Source organism: Curcuma longa, chromosome 3 (assembly GCF_044706935.1).
Source record: "Curcuma longa cultivar G26 ecotype Majalengka, Jawa Barat chromosome 3, ITB_CL_G26_1.1, whole genome shotgun sequence".
NCBI classification, from domain to species: Eukaryota; Viridiplantae; Streptophyta; class Magnoliopsida; order Zingiberales; family Zingiberaceae; genus Curcuma; species Curcuma longa.
In genome coordinates, this window is record NC_133863.1 from 2,791,216 (window position 1) to 2,810,152 (window position 18,937).

Below are 18,937 nucleotides of genomic sequence, written 5' to 3' on the forward strand. Positions count from 1 at the left end.
TAATAAATGCTCCAGTTAGACAACAGAATTAGATAAGGAAGATAAAAAAAACTTAATCGACAATAATAAAATAAGATAAAATTTATTTAAATATAAATGATAATGTATAGCCGACCATATCTAGTGGGATAAGATTTTATCATTGTTATTGTTATTATAATACTTTAAATAAATGAAATAATAATTATATAAGGGCAACGAAAATCTCAATTGCCAAAAGCTCTATTTCTTATACTATCGCAGTGATAATCCTTACCTGAGAGCCCCTCCAGGACTACCCCACGCTATCTAGAAGTAGGATTGAATGTTCAATTAAAATCAAATTGAACAAAACTGAATTAATCGAAATTGAACAAATCGATTTTTTTTAACTAATCAAATTGATGAAATTTTTAAATAAAAATTAAACAAATCGAACTGATAAAATATGATTAATTCGGTCAAAAATTAAATTTTTTTAAATATTATAAAAGATTTATCAATTTCAAAATAACCAAACTTTTGCTCAGCTTTATCTGGAAGGCGAGGCTTTGTCTAGCACATGTGCAAGACATTCCCGTACCGATTGAGGATCAACCTCATGACTTATTACATAGGCTTGCATCATATGTAGGTAGCAAGTGTGCCACATGCTCTATTTCTTGTATTATTGAACGCGGCGCATGTAAGCACTCTCCTACATAGTAATTTTCATCCGTCATTTTTGGATATGGTCAAACCCTAATAGTTGGGTTTATGATATAATAAAAAATTTTCTAAATGAACATGAACTAAGAGCATGACAATAACTTATAGTACAGAAGAAGAGACAAAGTCAAGAGTTTTCTAAAATAAGCTACATTTTGATTTTGTCAAACCCTAATAGTTTAGTTTGAGAAGTTCTACTGATTTTGATTAGTTTGAGAAGACAAAGTCAAGAAGACCGAGCAAAGGATTAGGCTTAACTTGTAAGATTGCTGAGAGAGAGAGAAAAGTGGAGGATTGGCTGCAATTTTACAAGAGGTACAAAGTACATAGACCAATTTTGAATTTTGGTTAAAGTTACTTTAATCAATTTTAATTAATTGTTCTACGTTGGAATAATTTCACTTATAACAATTTTAACTAAAATTATTTCACATCATCATAATTTTATCCAAAATCATTATAATAATATTTGATTAAGTTAGACTAATTTTAATGAAATATTTTATGAATATGTTGTAGTAGTTTTGACTAAAATTTTTATATATTTTAACAATTTTAATCAAATTATTAATACACTACCGGAATATTGGTTTTTTAAGATGAAAAATAGAATGGGTAATGTTTTGATATATATATATATATTTTAAAAAGGCATTCTTTCTACGATAATAAAAATAAATGACTTTCTTTTAATTTTTGTCCATAATTTTTTTCATTCAGATATTCAGTATAGATGAATATCCTAAATAAAGGTGGTTAAAGGAAAGAAGATTGGGAAAAGGTAAAGAAGAAGAGGATGTTGCAGAATTTTTGTTTTAAAAACAAAAATTGAATGACCAAGATGGTCGTTGCAAAACTTAATAGAACAAATTAACCATATCTGCTGAACGATGACATGGATTTGCTGAAAGAACATTAGTTCTGGAATGAAATAGGAACGAGCTTGATCTTTATAATTATAAATTTATAATATTTATAATTATGATTCAATATAAACTAGCTATATTATCCTAAAATTACTAATATGAGATTAAAACTCTCATTCATATTAGAGTCAATTATATCTATTACTTAACGGGATTAATTTTTCAACCCTATTAGAAAGTATTTTTCATTCGTCTTTCTAACAAATCTATTTGAAACAAAGTATGCATGTTTAGATACATAATATTTTCCATCCTACTGTATTAACTTTTTTGATACATAATATTTCAAATAAAGATAAATAATATAGTTACAAGTTACAACATTGCTGCTGTGTGCTGCTCATACATTGATATACATCAGAGAAAGATAACTTTCATTAAGAGAAGCATGCACACACTTCAAAGATTGAATTCTACAAACAAAGCACACACACACACACACACAAACAATAGGACTATTTGTTTCAGTTTCCAGCACTCATTATACTTGAGGCTGTTTCTACAAGATAAGACATGGTCTTTCTGTGCCGGCTAAGTCCAACACTGCCGGAAAAGATATGGAAGCATTCAAGCTCCGACGTCGTCTCTGCCACAGACTCCAGCAGACTCTCCATTCCAAATTTCTCGAATAATCCGACACTGTTGCTGTCGGAGTTCATCATCCAAATGGCTTGTTCAATCACAAACCTCCTTATTCTTGGGACCTTGATATCTGGATACTCGTACTCCTTCAGTATTTCTACAAGCTTCTCCACGAGGTCAATCTCTTGAATTTCAGCTTTCTTCAGTGCTTGAGAAAACTCATCAGGATTTGTGATTTTGCAGAGCTGTGTGGCTAGACCAATAGATACTTCCAATAGTTTCTCTTTTTCCTTCATGATGGCCTTCAGTACCTGTTAATTCGAGCAAGAAAGATTAAATATCGATCTAAAAAATTCATAACCATCAAATACTGAAATTAAGAAGGCTTGCTAATTAACAGAGTATGAATCTTACCGTGGGCAAGGCGACAGCAACTTGGCTGAGACTATCATAACATTCAATTCTAGTATAAGCACACAAATTAAGCAAAATCCTCGAAGCGTTGATTCGGAGAACAGGATCGGTTAGCACGCTGATGAGCTTCCTTAATACCTCTGGTTTCTTCAATATACGGTCACAATTGTTGCTGCTTTCCAATGCCAACATCGCCAGGGTCTCTCCTGCCTGATTGCATACATAATTCACTTCATCACTAGATCCAGGCATGAAAAAGATCGACACGAGCAGCTTGATAACGCCACCTGTGTTACCAATCTCCTCCTTAGCATGATCATCCATGCTCAAGCTTTTTAGTATCTCAATTCCCAGCTTCTGCATCTGGATGTCTCCATTCTTTACGATCTCCCTTATGTTGCTCACCGTGAATACTATTTTGGATATCTCCTGCCGGAGCATTTTGCCGACCTCTCCATCAGTGTCAACTAACATTTTCACCACTTGCAATGATCGTTTGACTATTCTACTTTGTGTGGTTGGTGTGCCACTGTCTCTGACAAGTACTGATCTGCTCGAACCAGTCAGGTCTATGATCTTGGAGAGGAGGCCTCTGGTGCTTCCGATCTTCCAACAGTTGTCATGGTCAGCTGAGAGCTTCTTGAAGATGAGAAGGCCCAACAGGTTGAGCTCAGAGAAGCTATGCTCCATATCAGGATTAATCTGATAAGAGGTCCTGCCACTGTGAAGCAACGATGACAATGACTCCATTGCTCCAGGAATCGCAGCGACTCGAAGCACGTTTCTCCTCCTTCCTGCTAGCTCTGACACAATCTGTGCCGCGCACAGCCTGATCTCTTCTTCTCCTGGGTTCTTCCAATTCAGCATCTCGATCAATCTCTCCATCGTCGACGTCGAAGACCCAATTTTTCTTAGCGTGCCAAAGACAAAACGGTCATTGAGCACCAACTTCTGTAGGACTCGAAGCCCCATAAGTTGTTCTTCATGGAATTCAGAGTCCAACAAATCCTTAGCGAAGCTCACCAAGTTCATCTTAAAGCCGTCGAAGACGCTGTCATTAATGCATTTGGTGTAAATCTCGTAAAAGAATCGCCTAATCGGAACGATTCCCATTGGTCCGAGCATATATTCTCGACTAACATTCTCTAGAAGACGACACCAGTAGATCCTCCACACCCAGTAGCTTCTTTCCACCAAGTATATGAGAGCTTCACCGAGTGCTAGTCCATAGAATATATTTAACGAGATCCTGGCGTTCCTTTTACTTTGTACCTCTTCGCCATAATCCTGATCAACAAGGCGCATCAAGGAGAGCGTCACACAGGTAACGGCAGACAAGAGTTGAAGGCAAGAGAGTGCCCTACTGATGAATTTCGATGCGACTATCCAACCCAGATAATGATGACCCTTAATGTTTCTATTTTCGGGTGCTCTCTTATTATATGGCTGCAGGACTCTGAACTGAATCGCTCGGAAACTGTTACTGAGAGGGTGCGCAGGCAGCTGCTGCCACTCCAGCTCATGACTGCGGCTGAAAATTCGTATGCCTTCGATGACGAGAATTATCGTCACAAAAGCGAAGTCGTTTCGCCGGAGAGCGTCCGAGAAACCACCAAGAACAACAGTTGTAGCCCAGATGAACGCCAACGCCCCGAGTCCAGTGGCAGACTTCTCTAGTATCGCAAGATGGAACGCGAAAAGCGTTAACTTCTTTTCAGGAGTGTGGATTTTGCTGCTCTTCCGCTCTGTCGGGGTTGGATTTGTATCGGTCGGTTCCGGATGAGGCGCAAAGGGAGAGTGCCCTAAGGTTGCCAAAGTGCTGCTGTGTCGTACCGGAATTTGGACATCTTTCGGCCTCGTGTCTTTTGGATCTTCTACTGATTGCTCTTTCGCAAACATCATCGATCGCTTCGACACTTTTATCAGCTGCGACAAAGCTCGATCTTCTTGCAATATCGACTTTAATTAATTGTAGTGCTGAATCTCAATATATATAATTAACAAAGCTTAAGCTTTCGATCGAGTCGCCTTCCTGTCAAAAGGAATCCACATGATTAGTAGTGAGATTATGGAAGAATCATGAAGACTCAAGAAAGATAATTAAGTTGTGGACACCACAAATAAAGATGATGAATTAAACCTACCCTTTGATTTCGTTCATGGGTGCGAAGGAGATGATGCCTTCGAATATATTGCAATATTGCAGCGCGTGTTTCCTTCTTCTCAGGCGTCTACTTTTCTGGGTCAACGATAGTGTGCCGTCATGACCATCAGGTAACTTGTGTATGATATTCTCAGAACAAAGTCAACTGAGACCTTGTCTACGGGATATTATATTGCCGTCTGACCTTTTCTCTATATAGGTATTTTTAAAAAATAAATATTCTTAATAATTTCCCTAAGTTTTAATAGGTTTTTAAAAATACCCTAATGTTTTATTAATATCAAAATTCGCCCTTTGTAAAGAGATTTGGTGGTGATTTAAAATGGTAAAACAGGGCGTACTGCTGAAAATATTTTGACAATAAAATATAAATAGCAAAGCATTTTGAGATTTTACTAAATAAATAATATATAATATATCATAAATTACCTAAATTTTTTTATTAAGGCATCATTTTTTAATTTTTTTTCTTATTTAATGTAAGATATATAGTAATATGCATGGTAGGTTTTAAAGTTAAAATTAATAAGTAACAAAGAAAAAAAAAACAAGTGGATTTTTAAATTCTTTTCATTATGTCGGAATCAATGCTTGTGCTATATTCACTATACTATGTTGTATATGTTAAATTATACATATAATGCTTTAGGGATTTGGATTTTACATGAAGGATATATTAATCATGGACGAACTTATTATTTACAAATGATATTATTTTGATAGATGGAGCACGTGAAAGATTAAATCTCATTAGAAATGATATATTAATCATGGACGAACTTATTATTTACAAATGATATTATTTTGATAAATGGAGAACACGTGAAAGATTAAATACTATTAGAAATAAAAATTTTAGATTTAATAGAGTAAAGATAGAATATATGAAATTTAAGTTTAATAATATTAGACGTGATAGATAAATGTTAAGATAGTTGTTTGTAACTGAAAGTTTTAAATATTTAAGATTATTTTTATAAAAGAAAGAAGAGATTGAGAGAGATGTTTTATATAGAATACAAGCGAGATTATTGAAATGGAGGAGAGTGCCAGGTGTTTTGTGTGATCGTTAAGTACATCTAAAATTTAAAGAAAAATTTTACAAAACAGTAGTTAGACCCACTATGTTAAATGAAATTGTATATTGAGTTATAACTTGAGCATATGAACAGAAGATGAGAATTACAGAGATGAAGATGTTAAAGTGGATGTGTAAACATAAAAGTATGAACAGGATAAGACATAAAAATATTTTTAAAAAAGTAAGAGTTGTTTATATTGAGAAAAAATTTTAGAGGATATATTTAAGATTGTATAGATATGTACTTAAATGATCAATAAATATTATAGGTAGATGATGTAAAATTATGACAAATGTACAGATCAAATAAGAAGATAAAAAAAAAGACTTAATCGATAATAATAAAATAAAATAAAATTTATTTAAATATAAATAATGTATAATAAGGAATATAATTCAATAACATAAAAAAATTATATAGCCGACCATATCTAGTGGGATAAGGTTTTGTCATTGTTATTGTTATTATAATACTTTAAATAAATGAAATAATAATTATAAGGGCAACGAAAATCTCAATTGCCAAAAGCTTTATTTCTTGTATTATCTCAGTGATAATCCTTACCTCGAGAGCCCCTCCAGGATTATCCCACACTATCTAGAAGTAGGATTGAATGTTCGATTAAAATCGAATTGAACGAAACTGAATTAATCAAAACCAAACAAATCAAAATTTTTTTTAACTAATCAAATTTTTAAATAAAAATTAAACAAATCGAACCGATAAAATATCGATTAATTCAATCAAAAATTAAAAATTTTAAATATTATGAAAATTTTATTCAATTTCAAAATAATCAAACTTTTGCACACTTTATTTGGAAGGCTAAATTAAAAGGGCATGAAACCAACATGACACACTGCATGCAGTAGGTCCCACATCCATGCTGTATTTTTTCATGCTGCATATCATTGCTCCTCCTACATAGTAATTTTCATCCATCATTTTTGGATATGGTCAAACCCTAATAGTTTATGATATAATTAAAATTTTTCTAGATGAACATGCATGAACTGAGAGCATGACAATAACTTAAGAAGAGACAAAGTCAAGAATTATCTAAAATAATCTACACGATTCTGATTAGTTTGAGAAGTTGACTACACAATTTCTAAAATAACCATAATAGTTTATGATATAATTAAAATTTTTCTAGATAAACATGAACTTGAGAGCATGTACAATAGCTCTAAGAAGAGACATAGTAATTTTCATACATCATTTTTTGATAGTGGTCAAAGTTGACTAATATTTTATTATATAATTAAAATTTTTCTAGATGAACATGAACTGAGAGTATGACAATAACTTAAGAAGAGACAAAGTCAAGAATTTTCTAAAATAATCTACACGATTTTGATTAGTTTGAGAAGTTGACTAGAAGAGAGAAGTCAAGAATTTGACTTGGAGAGACGAAGTTGACATTCTTCGAAGACCGAGCAAAGGATTAGGCTTAACTTGTAAGATTGCTAAGAGAGAGAGACAAGTGGAGGATTGACAGCAATTTTACAAGAGGTACAATGTACTTAGACCAATTTTGAATTTTGGTTAAAGTTACTTTAATCATTTTTAATTAATTGTTCTACGTTGGAATAATTTCACTTATAACAATTTTAACTAAAATTATTTCACATCATCATAATTTAATGAAATATTTTTTGAATATGTTGTAGTAGTTTTGACTAAAATTATTATATATTATAACAGTTTAATCAAATTATTAATACACTACCAGAATATGAGTTTTTAAAGATGAAAAATAGAATGGGTAATGTTTTGATTTTTTTTTAGAAAAAAGGCATTCTTTCTACGATAATAAAAATAAATGATTTTCTTTTAATTTTTGTCCATAATTTTTTTCATTCAGATATTCAGTATAGATGAAACAAAAAAACTCAACTTTTTGGTAGAAGCAGAAAAAAAAAGGCAAAAAAAAACATATATTTTTTATTCAAAGCATGCATTTCCAATAAGATATCCTAAATAAAGGTGGTTAAAGGAAAGAAGATTGGGAAAAGGTAAAGAAGAAGAGGATGTTGCAGAATTTTTGTTTTAAAAACAAAAATTTAAAGACCAAGATGGTCGTTGCAAAACTTAATAGAACAAATCATATCTGCTGAAGGATGACATGGATTTGCTGAAAGAGCATTAGTTCTGGAATGAAATAGGAACGAGCTTGATATTGTATAATCTCATCATATCCATTAAAGATCTTGTTGAGTACACCAACAAACACCTCACCTACGAAATGCCAGTAAACCAATTTTTTGTCATTTGATTGAATTCAAGCCAATGGGAGTTGGCATATATAGAATATACAACTCAAAATTCTTTGGGTTTCAGTTCAAAATAGAGATACAACTTTAAACTAGAATTTTCTCCTCTCATCCATCAGCTACTTCTTGGAGACATAAGCATAATACTGTGCCATAGGAACCACAAAAGCAATCACCAGCAAACCTCCAACAACAAGAGTAAACTGTCCCCGCTTCTCTTCCGTCTCTTCTCTAGACTTGAAGTTAGATTCACGCTTGTTATCCTTGAATGTAGGCCCTCCAGGATCTGGCAGCCCATCAATGGCAGCAACTAAACGTTTCGCAGTGGAGACTACAGCCTCGTTATATTTCTCATCTGTAGCTAATACTGCAAGACGATAATAACCATGAGTAGTACTTGCAAGTTTAATAATCAGAATGCAAGACAATAATAACTATGACCAGTATTTAAATTTTGATGATCAGAATGCAAGACAATAACAGTTTCCATAAATACTTTTCACAGGCTAGTTCTGAATTTGATAGATAGAATTTATGATCTCAAAAGAAGGAAAATTGTCAAGAACATATATAGCAAATTAGTGATATTGATCAGAAGCAGAAGCTAGTTTTTTTGTAGCTAAAGGGTAGTACGTGTAACTAATTAAAAATATGAGACACAGATGAAGCTACCATTATTTCTAAATGTGAGTGTTCATAAAATGCTTGCTTAAACTGAAAACTTAGGTAACTCCTAAATCAACCCAGGTAGAAAATAAAACCAAAACTATGTAAGAAAACTTGTTATCTAAGATATATAATGAATCTGCATAATTTCTTGCTACAATTTCATCAACTAAAAGCATAAAATAAATGCTTTGAAGAAAATGCAGCCAAATCAATATACAAAAGAATGTCACCAAGTTCAGGAGTCTGGCCTGTTGTTTCAATTTGAAATAAAACCATTAAATGAATACTTCCTTTTGTTAATAATTTTTTTGAGTTATTTTAAGTTTAGTAATTCAGAGGTTCAAGCAAAGTCATGCTTAAACAAAAAGAATCGGTCAGATATCAAGGAGCCTTTTCCTCCTTATAGACAAAGCTCCAATCACCACATTTGCATACTTTGGTAGTCAGATTCCAAGGAGCTTATTTTCAAGTTTGATGGACGATAAACTCTTCCTTGACAATGCAAATCACAGAAGAGTTCTTGTATCATAGAGGAAATTAGCCAGACCCCTGTTACACACCATTTGTGGGGGAAAATTAAGTTTTAACAAAAGTCATTGTGCACATTAAGATTGCCCATTACTACAAGTAGACAAGTCACCATTTTGACCTGTTGGCAGTTAAAATTTTCTAACACTGAATGCCTTTGAAGAAAAACAACAAAAAAACCCCGAAGAATTCCTACCAGGAAGGTTCTCTGACACAGTCGCATCAAGAATAGTATCTCCAACTGCTTGAATGAATGCAGGTCCTCCTGTGATTGCCCCTTCCTTTTGAGTGGTAACCAATACAACTAACCCTTTGTTGTTTCCTACTTCAACAGAAGGATACCATTTCTCGAGCACCTGATCAGCATACTCAAAAGCGTCTGCTTTACTCTGCAAATCAAAGTTGTTGAATGCGTTTAGGTGAAGGAAACAATCTCTGCAACCCCATCTCAGTATCTAAATGATATTGCCATTCAAAACGCACACAAACTCTGAAACAAAATATGGTACGATCACTATTAGAATAGTTCATTTATAAAATAAATAAACTCGCAACTTGGGCCACGGAAATAGTCAGACAGAACACAATGAAAACCTAGCAGAAACTCTACCATTTCTCTCAAGTAAGCTGCTCACCGTGAGCTTGCGGACAGTTACAAAATTGATGTGGAGATTCTTCCTCGACTCCAGATCAGACAACAAGGTATTCAGGTCCGACTTAGTCACACGACTGAGGACGCCAGCATCATCGAGGATGTACTCCTGCGGGGGGCCCTCGTTCAGCACGTCGAACTCCGAAGCGGCGGCAGGGAGGTCGAAGGAGGGGACGGGGCAGAAGTTGATGGCGAGCGATAGGGCAGCGGCTGCCAGGCCATGGTGGAAATGGGAGATCCAGGTCTTTTTGGAGGAGGACGATGAAGAAGAAGAAGAAGAAGAGGAGGAGGAGGAGGAGGAGGATTGTTGAGTGCGCAGGCGAAGGATTTGGAGAGAAGCGGGAGCTTGGGTTGCTTAGGGAATGAGTAGGGCTTGGGGTTGAAGAGAGGGGTGAAGGTGGAAGGTGAGAGGAGGATGGTCTCCATTGAAGGAGGGACGAAGATGCAAGTGAAGAGGGTGGGTGGAAATGAGCGAAGTGAAGTGGTCGTGAATTTTTAGCCAGTTGGATTTTTATTTTTATTTTTATTTTTCAAAAAAAAATTAAAATAAAAAGTTTCCCTGTAATGGATTTGATGAGGAATTGGAGTGGTGTGATTGGACGGCTAGTTTTTTATTCGGATAAGGTATTTTGTCTGTAATGAATGAATTTTGGCGTGATTTATAAATACAACTAAAAATTTGTCAAATGATTTTTTATTTTTTGAGGTTAGAGATCTCTGTTTAAAGAAGAGGATTAATAATTTGAGAATACTTAGCTATCTTAATAATCTACAATACTTTGTTATCTTAATAATCTTGATCGAACTTAGGTCAATATTATTTTATTATACATTTTACTTATTAAATTTGAGGCAGTCAGACAAATGAGCTTCGGACCAAGCATGGTACACTGACACCATTAAATACTAAAGATCAGGGAGCAGTGTGGTGTTCCTAGTACCAGCACTGGATTCTGGTGTTTTGAGATATACCGTGTTGGCATGTACAACCAGGAAAAGAGAAAGGAGGTAGATTGAATCGATCAATTAAAATGATACAGCCTGATGAGACCATGCATGACAAAACAATTAAAAGCTAGAAAATGAGCCATAACTAGACTTGCACATAAACTAGTTGGGAGTCCGTTTCAAACTTTCTTTTGTCATACAGTAAATAATAGCAAAACTTCTTCCACATGATGTTATGTGGAACTTCATTAGTATCCAAGTTCGATTGTCCAGAACATGGAGTGAAGTGGATGGACTTCACCAGTGATATGGAGTGATCCAGAGATACTGCATCCTTCTGCAAAGTTAGAGTCGATGCCAAATCACAGAAATGAAAAAGAATCTTTGTAGGTTTTTATATTCAGCTTACCTCAAATGATAGCCCAAAATTTCTTCCGGCAAACTAGCACAGGCTCCATCTTCTTTTCCTCATTTTCTAACATGTGCAATGTGAAGTCCCAAAGGAACTTGGGTGCGAGATTTCGGACTGTGGACACAATAGACTCCTCGTCTCTGATTATAATAAAGCCCTGGATATATACAGAAAAAATGGCAATTTGGTAACTAAAATATCATTATCATCATAAACATAAGGGGTTTTAGCTTCTGGTCTGCTCATTTTTGTGGCACCATTTATGTTCAGGTTTGTTGGTAGTGCACATGAAAAGAAATTGCAGAAGACAAATTGAAGACCAATGTGCCTTGGTGAAGCAAGTATTTTGACAGTGCAACTAATTGTGTTCCCCATAAAAAGAATGTCATGCAAGGATGTTCCAATTCAGAATAAAGGATAACCATTTTTCTTTCAAATTATGACAAACATCTTTTGTGAAGTTCATGTAAAGTTTATTCACTGTAACTAAATAACTAAAAGTAACAAAATTATACCTGAGGACGGATCATGCGATCCATCTCTAGCATGATATCTTCTATACTACAACCTTCGACATGGTCTTTGTAATGAGAAAAAAGATGAAAAGCATGGAGAATGACAAATGGAGACAATGGAAGCATGATTTAAAGAGAGCATTTGACCCCAGTACACAGAAGAAGAAATTGCTTCTACATTACTTGATGATCGAGTTGATCCAGGTCAATATCGTGCTTTAGTCATCATTGGTTTTTAGAAGAAGGGCAAGTAAGTTGTTTTACATATATGTATTTTATATAACATTATACACATATGTGACGTTTCCTCCTTGCTTTGTACAAAAAATAAGTGGAATTAATAAGCAAAATCGTGCTGAGCTTAAAGATACCCATTGTATGGGTACAAAAGTCTTCCAGTAGTGACTGATGAGAAGGTTTGTTTGCATTCATTGTTATTGAATTATATATTTTATGTGAAACTCATAATTTATTTGATTTTAGAAAAAGAAAAAATAAAGGAGTGTTACTAGAATGTCATGTGGTATATATTGACACTCGAACTCGTAAGAATGGAATAATTATCAATGACAAAACTACTGGTGTTATTGTAAGATTTCATTATATATGTTTGCTTGAACGTCTGTAATTATTTTATTGATTTTTACTTTGTTGTATATATGTCACACTCTTACAATTATGACTTCTTTTTATATAAATAGTGTTTCAGGATGAAATTAAAAAGAACGTATCCGAGGGTGAGACATCGCAAGCATCTCAAAGCAAACAAGGTTTCACATTTTGGAAGGATGACTTGCTTGCAAAAGTACAAGGACCTAAAAATGAAAAGAGAGGACGTGTGTGCTGTTTGGGCAAGATTCCACCCGCAAAAAAGTCAAAAGCTTCATCATCTACAGACGTAGATTTGCATGAAGAAGTTATGCAGATTAAGGGATTATTGACAAATGTGCTGAAATTAATGCAAAGCCGTTTGCCAGAAGAAGATGTGTAAAACATCTTACAACTTGCAGCTGAACATGTATGCTAACATCAGATAAAATTCCATTTATATTTTGTTTGAAAAGCTTGTTCTCCATGCAATATAAAATTATCTGCTTTAATATAAATTCTAATTATATTTTCAATTTTCAGTACTATTCATTTACTGTTACACTAAGAGACGTTCAAATTGTCCTCCTTGTCTGTTGGTTCTAACTAGAAATTATGCTCCTATGGCACCGGTTCCTACACCCCCATTCACAATAAAGCCTAATCCTCCGATCAAATGCATTATTAGGTAGTCAATAAATGAGATAATTGCATTCTCAATTGAGCAACTATATCTGATGAACTATGATGTTGATATTTATCCTTCTTTATGATATTACTATGATTGGCATTTTCCTTACCTTAATGCTTCATTCAAAGTATAACTGCTGATTGGTATTTTCCTTTAGGCATGCTCGGTAGAAGTCAGACTTTTGATCTTTGTTTTCTATAATCCTTGTCAAAATAATTTGCTCATCCCACAAACTGTTTCTTAATTTGTCTCTTAACGATAATGTGATATTTATTTATTGAGTTATTTGTAATGCTTTTAGGCTCAAAGTTTGAATGAGTTATAAAGAAGACCAGTAAAATTATACAGTGCTACCTACTACTCACCACTAATAGCAAAATGTTCCACACGGACTACCTTTCATTGGGCTGTTCTTTGAATGCTCATGTTTTTAAATATATGAATTTGTGAACAAAGAAGGAGAGATATAAATTAATACCATGTTTAAGAGAGCATCTTTGGAGCAAAGGTCCTGCTGGCAATAATCGAGCTGATTCATAGATTGTAGCCATCAGTAAATTCATCTTTTCCACATCATGCAAATCCAACTTGGACGTATTCCCCTGAACTGCAACAATCTCCAAGTACAACTGCAGCAGAGAGGCTAGATAAGAGAACATGAATAGCTTAAAATTTGTTTCTATTTAGCTCATTGAGCTAAGTCCCTCAACATCAGGAAGCTGAAATAATAAAATAGCACCACCTCAATGAAAATATGCTTTATTAAATTATGGAGTTTCAAGGTAATGTTAATGTAGCCTAGATAAATTTAAATTGTCTAACAAGTGAACAAATGATACATGAGTAGCAAGTGTGTAAAACAAAAGTACATTCAGAAGTTGAGAATTGAGAGATTAGACCAGATAGAGAGTAGGAAGATCAACTGACAATCATTAACAGATACCAAAGCTGAAATATGGAAGAAATAAGAAATAGATTTACCTTCTCTTGTAAATCAGGATGCATTACAAGCCTTGTCAGAATGCTACTAATTAAACTAGCCAATGCAAGGCATCCATGAAACATCAAGCCCAGTATATTCCCACATGGTTCATCTTCGGAAATGAAATACTTTTCCACCTCTTCCAGGAACAGACCACCTGATCTCATATTATCAAGCAAAACAGAAGCATCCAATCTAGCTTCCTTTCCAATGTCCTCATTTTCTCTATAAGATCTGTGATCAGTTTGGCTCAGTGAGTCATATTTGTCCATGCAATACTTGATCATATCTTGTGTTAGGTGCTTCAACCTATTGCACATGTATTGGTACTTCCAATATCCTCTACTCCAGAAAGGAGGGACCGAATAAGAGGCCCAAAAGCAACCATCCTTAGCAATCGTCATTAGTAGTTCTTCATATATGCTGGCATTAGGCCAATCCAAAAATGCATCCCCGAAAAATGTGCTTCCAAGAACAAAAAATGCAAGCTGTCTTGATATTTGTATGCAATCTAGAAGGTCCGCAACCATGATTGTATCAACTCTGTCAATGACACACTCAACAACCTTTGAAGGAATAAAATTTGTCCTCACAGACAGTCTCCTATTCATATATTCTGCCAAAGATTCTCTTCTTGTTTGTACCTATGGCCAGCGAATAAACAACATTTACTGAGAAACAAATTTTCTGCAGTATGCTAAACAAGGCAAGAATGATCATAATCTCCAACAATAACAAATGGATACAAGAATACATAACCATAAAGTTATTCAAGTAATATACTATAAGTAGATGAGCGGCCTTATGCAAGCCGATGGAAAGTTGAAGTATGATACAGTAGAAAGATAGGATATAAGAACTGCTATAGAACACCATTATGCCATCACTCCTGAGAGAAATTTGGAACATATGATACAATTTGTTTGAAAATAATCCCATTTAGCCAAAAATACCTTGTGAAAGGATGATATAAATAAGCTTGATTTACCAAAAGCCAAATGAAATGCTCGCCCTGTCAGTGGCAACTTATCATCTGCCTTTATCAACATCTCTTTGATTAGCCTAGTATCTCTGACAGAAACAAGAAGCTGAGTTGGACTCAGCCAAAGTCTGACAATTGGTCCATACTTCTCATGCAAATCAGATAGATAACCTGAAATTCAGTGAACTTAGAAAATACATAACAAAATAAAGTTTCATATTCTTTTTTAGAAGTTACCGCAGGTTACTCAAACAACACAACGACAAGGTATTAAGGAATCATGCAAACAACAATTGACTATGAGATATCAAGGAACCATGCAAGTAATTGAAGTTCTGTAACTTCATTTCTCTTGCCAATACTCAAATTAAGAAAACATACGATTAGGTACCATTTGGATGTGACAAGATCAGCCACATCTAATCATCAGATAAGACTATTGTGAAATCAACAAACACTTTATCATGATCTAATTAGGAGCTGCTCTTGAGAACTCCCATGAAATTATAGACGAACAATGATGAAAAACAGGAATGAAATTCAAAATCGCTCGATAACTTTGTCAAACAAAATACTGTTGGTTCATTCTTACTTATGAAGATAAATGTTATTGTGAGTGAATACTAAATTGAGCGATATTCTTGCAAGTGGTCATTTACATTTATGTTCACCATCATCATCTACTCCCGTTTGTCCAAATATTTGAGATCACCATGCTGTACATTCATGTTATGATCTGAGAACCAGTGTTCGAATTAAAGAAAGACGAATCAATTGGATCAACTTTCCCCATTCATGATGAATTGCAATTTCAACTCTGTTATGCCATATGTTGATAAACCATCAAGTGCCTATAAATGATTGTGATTTAAGTATAGAAGAAAATAATGGAACAGTATTCAGAGTAGCATTCCTAGTGTTACCAAGATTTAAGCATTTCTGCAGGATAAACTAAGACAATTTTGGCTTTAAAAGGTGATGAAATTGTAAGGTCCAGTTACTAAATGATTCTAAAATATTTGTTTGCAAAACAATTACATCGTCGGTCATGCTGCATTGTTTAAAACTAGAGAAACAACAAACTGAAGGAAAACTTATAAGCAATGAATTCAAGGAGAAAATAGCATAAATCAAGTCCATTTTGTAGGTAGAGCACCGAGGTTTAACAAATATATCGATTTACGCAACATGCATGCCGTACGAATTGATATTTAAATTGGATCTAGTCAGATGGAATCAATAAAAATTTTATTTATTTATTAAAACTTAGGTTGAACTTATGTTATTTCTAATCAAAAACTAGGGTAAATAATATCTAACATAAGTTCGCATGCATTTCAGTAACTCCCATTTTTCAAAAGTCTCCGCTTTAGTTATATCTTTTATTCAATCAAATCAAACATTAATTTATAGAAATATTAAATTATTTTAATATTCTTTATATTATCAATTACGGAGAACGAAAAATAATAAAATAACACTTAAATAACATAATAGGTGTATTCTTATATTAAATTGGATTAATTTAACCGTAGTATTCAACGAGAAGATTTTCTTTTCTTTTTCCCTTTCAGTGTAATACACGAAATAATCAATTTCCTCAAACTAAGCACCAATAGCATCACAAAGAGCTAAGGATTCTGCTATCTGTGCAGTATGCAGATCGCAGACTTAAGGCTTAATCAAAAGATGTAAAATAAGTAAACCAGAGGTAATAATCTCCTCTCTCCCACAACGCAAAACCAAGAGCCAAAAGACTAAATTTTCCAATAGATAAAATGCCACAGGACCTAAATTTGCATCCCAAAAGAAAGCGAACAAAAAAAAAAAAAAAAAAAAAAAGCACCAGACTCTACCGCTGAAATTCCCTAGGGATCCACAGCCAGGGATCAGGGCGAGGAAGGGTGTCGAGGGAGGTCCCGGGATCCGGCTACCCTGGACCCACAGCCGCACCAGCCTAGCGAGCCTGCTGAAAAGGATGGTGGTGACCGAGATGAGAGCGATCCAGAGGAGGGCGTTGGTGGCCCGAGACGCGTAGTCCCGGAGGAAGCGGCCTGCGCAGGCCACGGCGCCAGGGTGCCGTGGAGGCGGCCAGAGGAGAATCCCGATGAGAGTGTAAGGGAGCGCGACGTCGCACAAATCCATGCTCCGATCGGCGGAATCCCGTGGATGAACACCGCTGAGCAACGACGTCGACCACCGCCACCGAACCACAACAAGAAGTGTGTGGCGAAAAAAGAGAGAGAGAGAGGAAAGGCAACGAATGAAGGAGATTAAAGACGGATTTGATATTTATTTAACTGGCGTTTGACTTGAGGTGGCGAAGTGAAGAAGGAAGGAGAGGACGAACAGGAAGTGAAACGTGGCGGTCTCCGGTTGATCGTCACATGGGTTCCGTGACCGACTAACCTGCTCGTGTTTTTGATGATCTTACTTGCGAATATGATTGATTTCCATACGACCCAGCGTCGTCACCCATTCTTACGATTGGCGGGTAGACCCCTAGACCAACTGGCTAAATTTTTTCCTCCAAGCACAAGGCTGGTGTATGCAAGAGTAACGAATATTAGGGAGATAAATTTGTGCCAATTTCTTTGACGAGCGGAGGTTAAATACTTTCTTAAACTTACCCAAAACACTACCCGGCTAAATGATGCGCCGGTTTCATCTACCTGAACAAGGGTCTACTGAGAGTGGAGATGTTATGCGAGGTGAAAACACGCATCTCAGTGCGGTCATCGAAGATAATTAACGGTGTGCTAGGTGGACCCCATTCGAAGCCGTAGGTGGACATAGGAAGCGGGCTGGGAGTCCCATTTTGAGACAAGTCGCAGGGATATTCTTTGCTGGTCGTGACCGGAGTAGCATAGTAGATAAGGGAAGGGTGTGGCGCATAGATTTAAAAAATACTATGCGGGTTCCGCTGGTAACATATACCATGGGCTGCCTGCCAGCCACATGCGGATAAGTTCACCGATTGTCAACTAATTTGTTTTTTGGGGGGAAAATTTTTTTTAAAAAAATTGATAATAAAATATTAAAAGACCATTTTTTTATTATTAAAAGAGATTTTAAGGATGCCTTAACCAGGTAAATTGTTAAATGATGCGCCGGTTTCAGGGTTTACTGAGAGTGGAGATGTTATGCGAGGTGAAAATAGGTATCTCAGTGCGGTCATCGAAGATATTTTTTCTACGAGCAGCAGGGCGTACCTTGGCCGAACAGGCCCATTAAATTTACCTGCTCCTCAACGGTGTGCTAGGTGGACCCCATTCGAAGCCGTAGTGGACGTAGGAAGCGGGCTGGGAGCCGCATTTTGAGACAATCGCAGGGATGTTCTTTACTGGTCGTGACCGGAGTAGCATAGTAGATAAGGGAAGGGTGGGGCGCATAGATTGAAAAAATACTATGCGGGTTCCGCTGGTAACAGATACCATGGGCTGCCTGCCAGCCACATGCGGATAAGTTGACCGATTGTCAACTAATTTGTTTTTTTGGGGAAAATTAAAAAAAAAAATTATAATAAAATATTAAAAGACCATTTTTTTATTATTAAAAGAGATTTTTAGGATGCCTAGGTAAATTGTTAAATTTAACTTTCTAAGTTCATTTAGACATATGTATATATACTTATCTAAATAAAACTAAATTGATCCTCTTTTAGCTTACATTTTGCTCAATCCATCACAAGATACTCTAAAATTATTGTAACTCTTTAATTCTATCAAACCAATGAATATTGCTTCGTCTCGCTATCATTGCTATAAAGTCTCTCTCTCTTTTTATCTACATCGTCATTCATCCATTTTCAGTGTTTTTATTTTTATTTTCCTTCAAGT

The 18,937-nt window shown here is 35.2% G+C and overlaps 3 protein-coding genes and 1 long non-coding RNA gene across 4 annotated transcripts; all 4 read right to left on the reverse strand.

Moving 5' to 3' along the window:
• Nucleotides 1-1,929: 1,929 nt before the first annotated feature.
• On the reverse strand, nt 1,930-4,636 carry LOC141824744 (uncharacterized). Its single transcript, XM_074712075.1, has 2 exons — nt 2,610-4,636; nt 1,930-2,506 (listed from the first exon to the last, which is right to left on the reverse strand). The coding sequence occupies exons 1-2, from the start codon at nt 4,509-4,511 to the stop codon at nt 2,078-2,080; spliced, it is 2,331 nt and encodes a 776-aa protein (XP_074568176.1). The 5' UTR covers nt 4,512-4,636; the 3' UTR covers nt 1,930-2,077.
• Nucleotides 4,637-8,110: 3,474 nt separating this feature from the next.
• On the reverse strand, nt 8,111-10,446 carry LOC141825062 (UPF0603 protein At1g54780, chloroplastic). Its single transcript, XM_074712438.1, is given in 4 exon segments — nt 8,111-8,498; nt 9,525-9,717; nt 9,964-10,281; nt 10,284-10,446. Coding segments are annotated over 4 exon segments (882 nt in total). The 5' UTR covers nt 10,407-10,446; the 3' UTR covers nt 8,111-8,250.
• A 532-nt stretch (nt 10,447-10,978) lies between these two features.
• LOC141822799 (uncharacterized) lies at nt 10,979-11,948 on the reverse strand. The gene is made up of 3 exons (XR_012601360.1): nt 11,856-11,948; nt 11,338-11,497; nt 10,979-11,265 (listed from the first exon to the last, which is right to left on the reverse strand). It is a non-coding gene; the product is annotated as an uncharacterized LOC141822799 (long non-coding RNA).
• Nucleotides 11,949-13,481: 1,533 nt separating this feature from the next.
• On the reverse strand, nt 13,482-17,343 carry LOC141822821 (uncharacterized). The gene is made up of 4 exons (XM_074710140.1): nt 16,955-17,343; nt 15,070-15,269; nt 14,116-14,760; nt 13,482-13,763 (listed from the first exon to the last, which is right to left on the reverse strand). The coding sequence occupies exons 1-4, from the start codon at nt 17,241-17,243 to the stop codon at nt 13,557-13,559; spliced, it is 1,341 nt and encodes a 446-aa protein (XP_074566241.1). The 5' UTR covers nt 17,244-17,343; the 3' UTR covers nt 13,482-13,556.
• Nucleotides 17,344-18,937: the final 1,594 nt, after the last annotated feature.

Excerpts from the sequence above, each read along its gene's own strand:
- LOC141822821 (XM_074710140.1), bottom strand. The coding sequence starts at position 17,243 with ATGGATTTGTGCGACGTCGCGCTCCCTTACACTCTCATCGGGATTCTC. Across the intron at positions 15,270-16,954 it reads ATCCCTAGGGAATTTCAGCG|GTTATCTATCTGATTTGCAT; the intron begins GTAGAGTCTGGT and ends ACTGAATTTCAG. Across the intron at positions 13,764-14,115 it reads ATCCTGATTTACAAGAGAAG|TTGTACTTGGAGATTGTTGC; the intron begins GTAAATCTATTT and ends TCTCTGCTGCAG.
- LOC141824744 (XM_074712075.1), bottom strand. The coding sequence starts at position 4,511 with ATGATGTTTGCGAAAGAGCAATCAGTAGAAGATCCAAAAGACACGAGG. Across the intron at positions 2,507-2,609 it reads TTGCTGTCGCCTTGCCCACG|GTACTGAAGGCCATCATGAA; the intron begins GTAAGATTCATA and ends TCGAATTAACAG.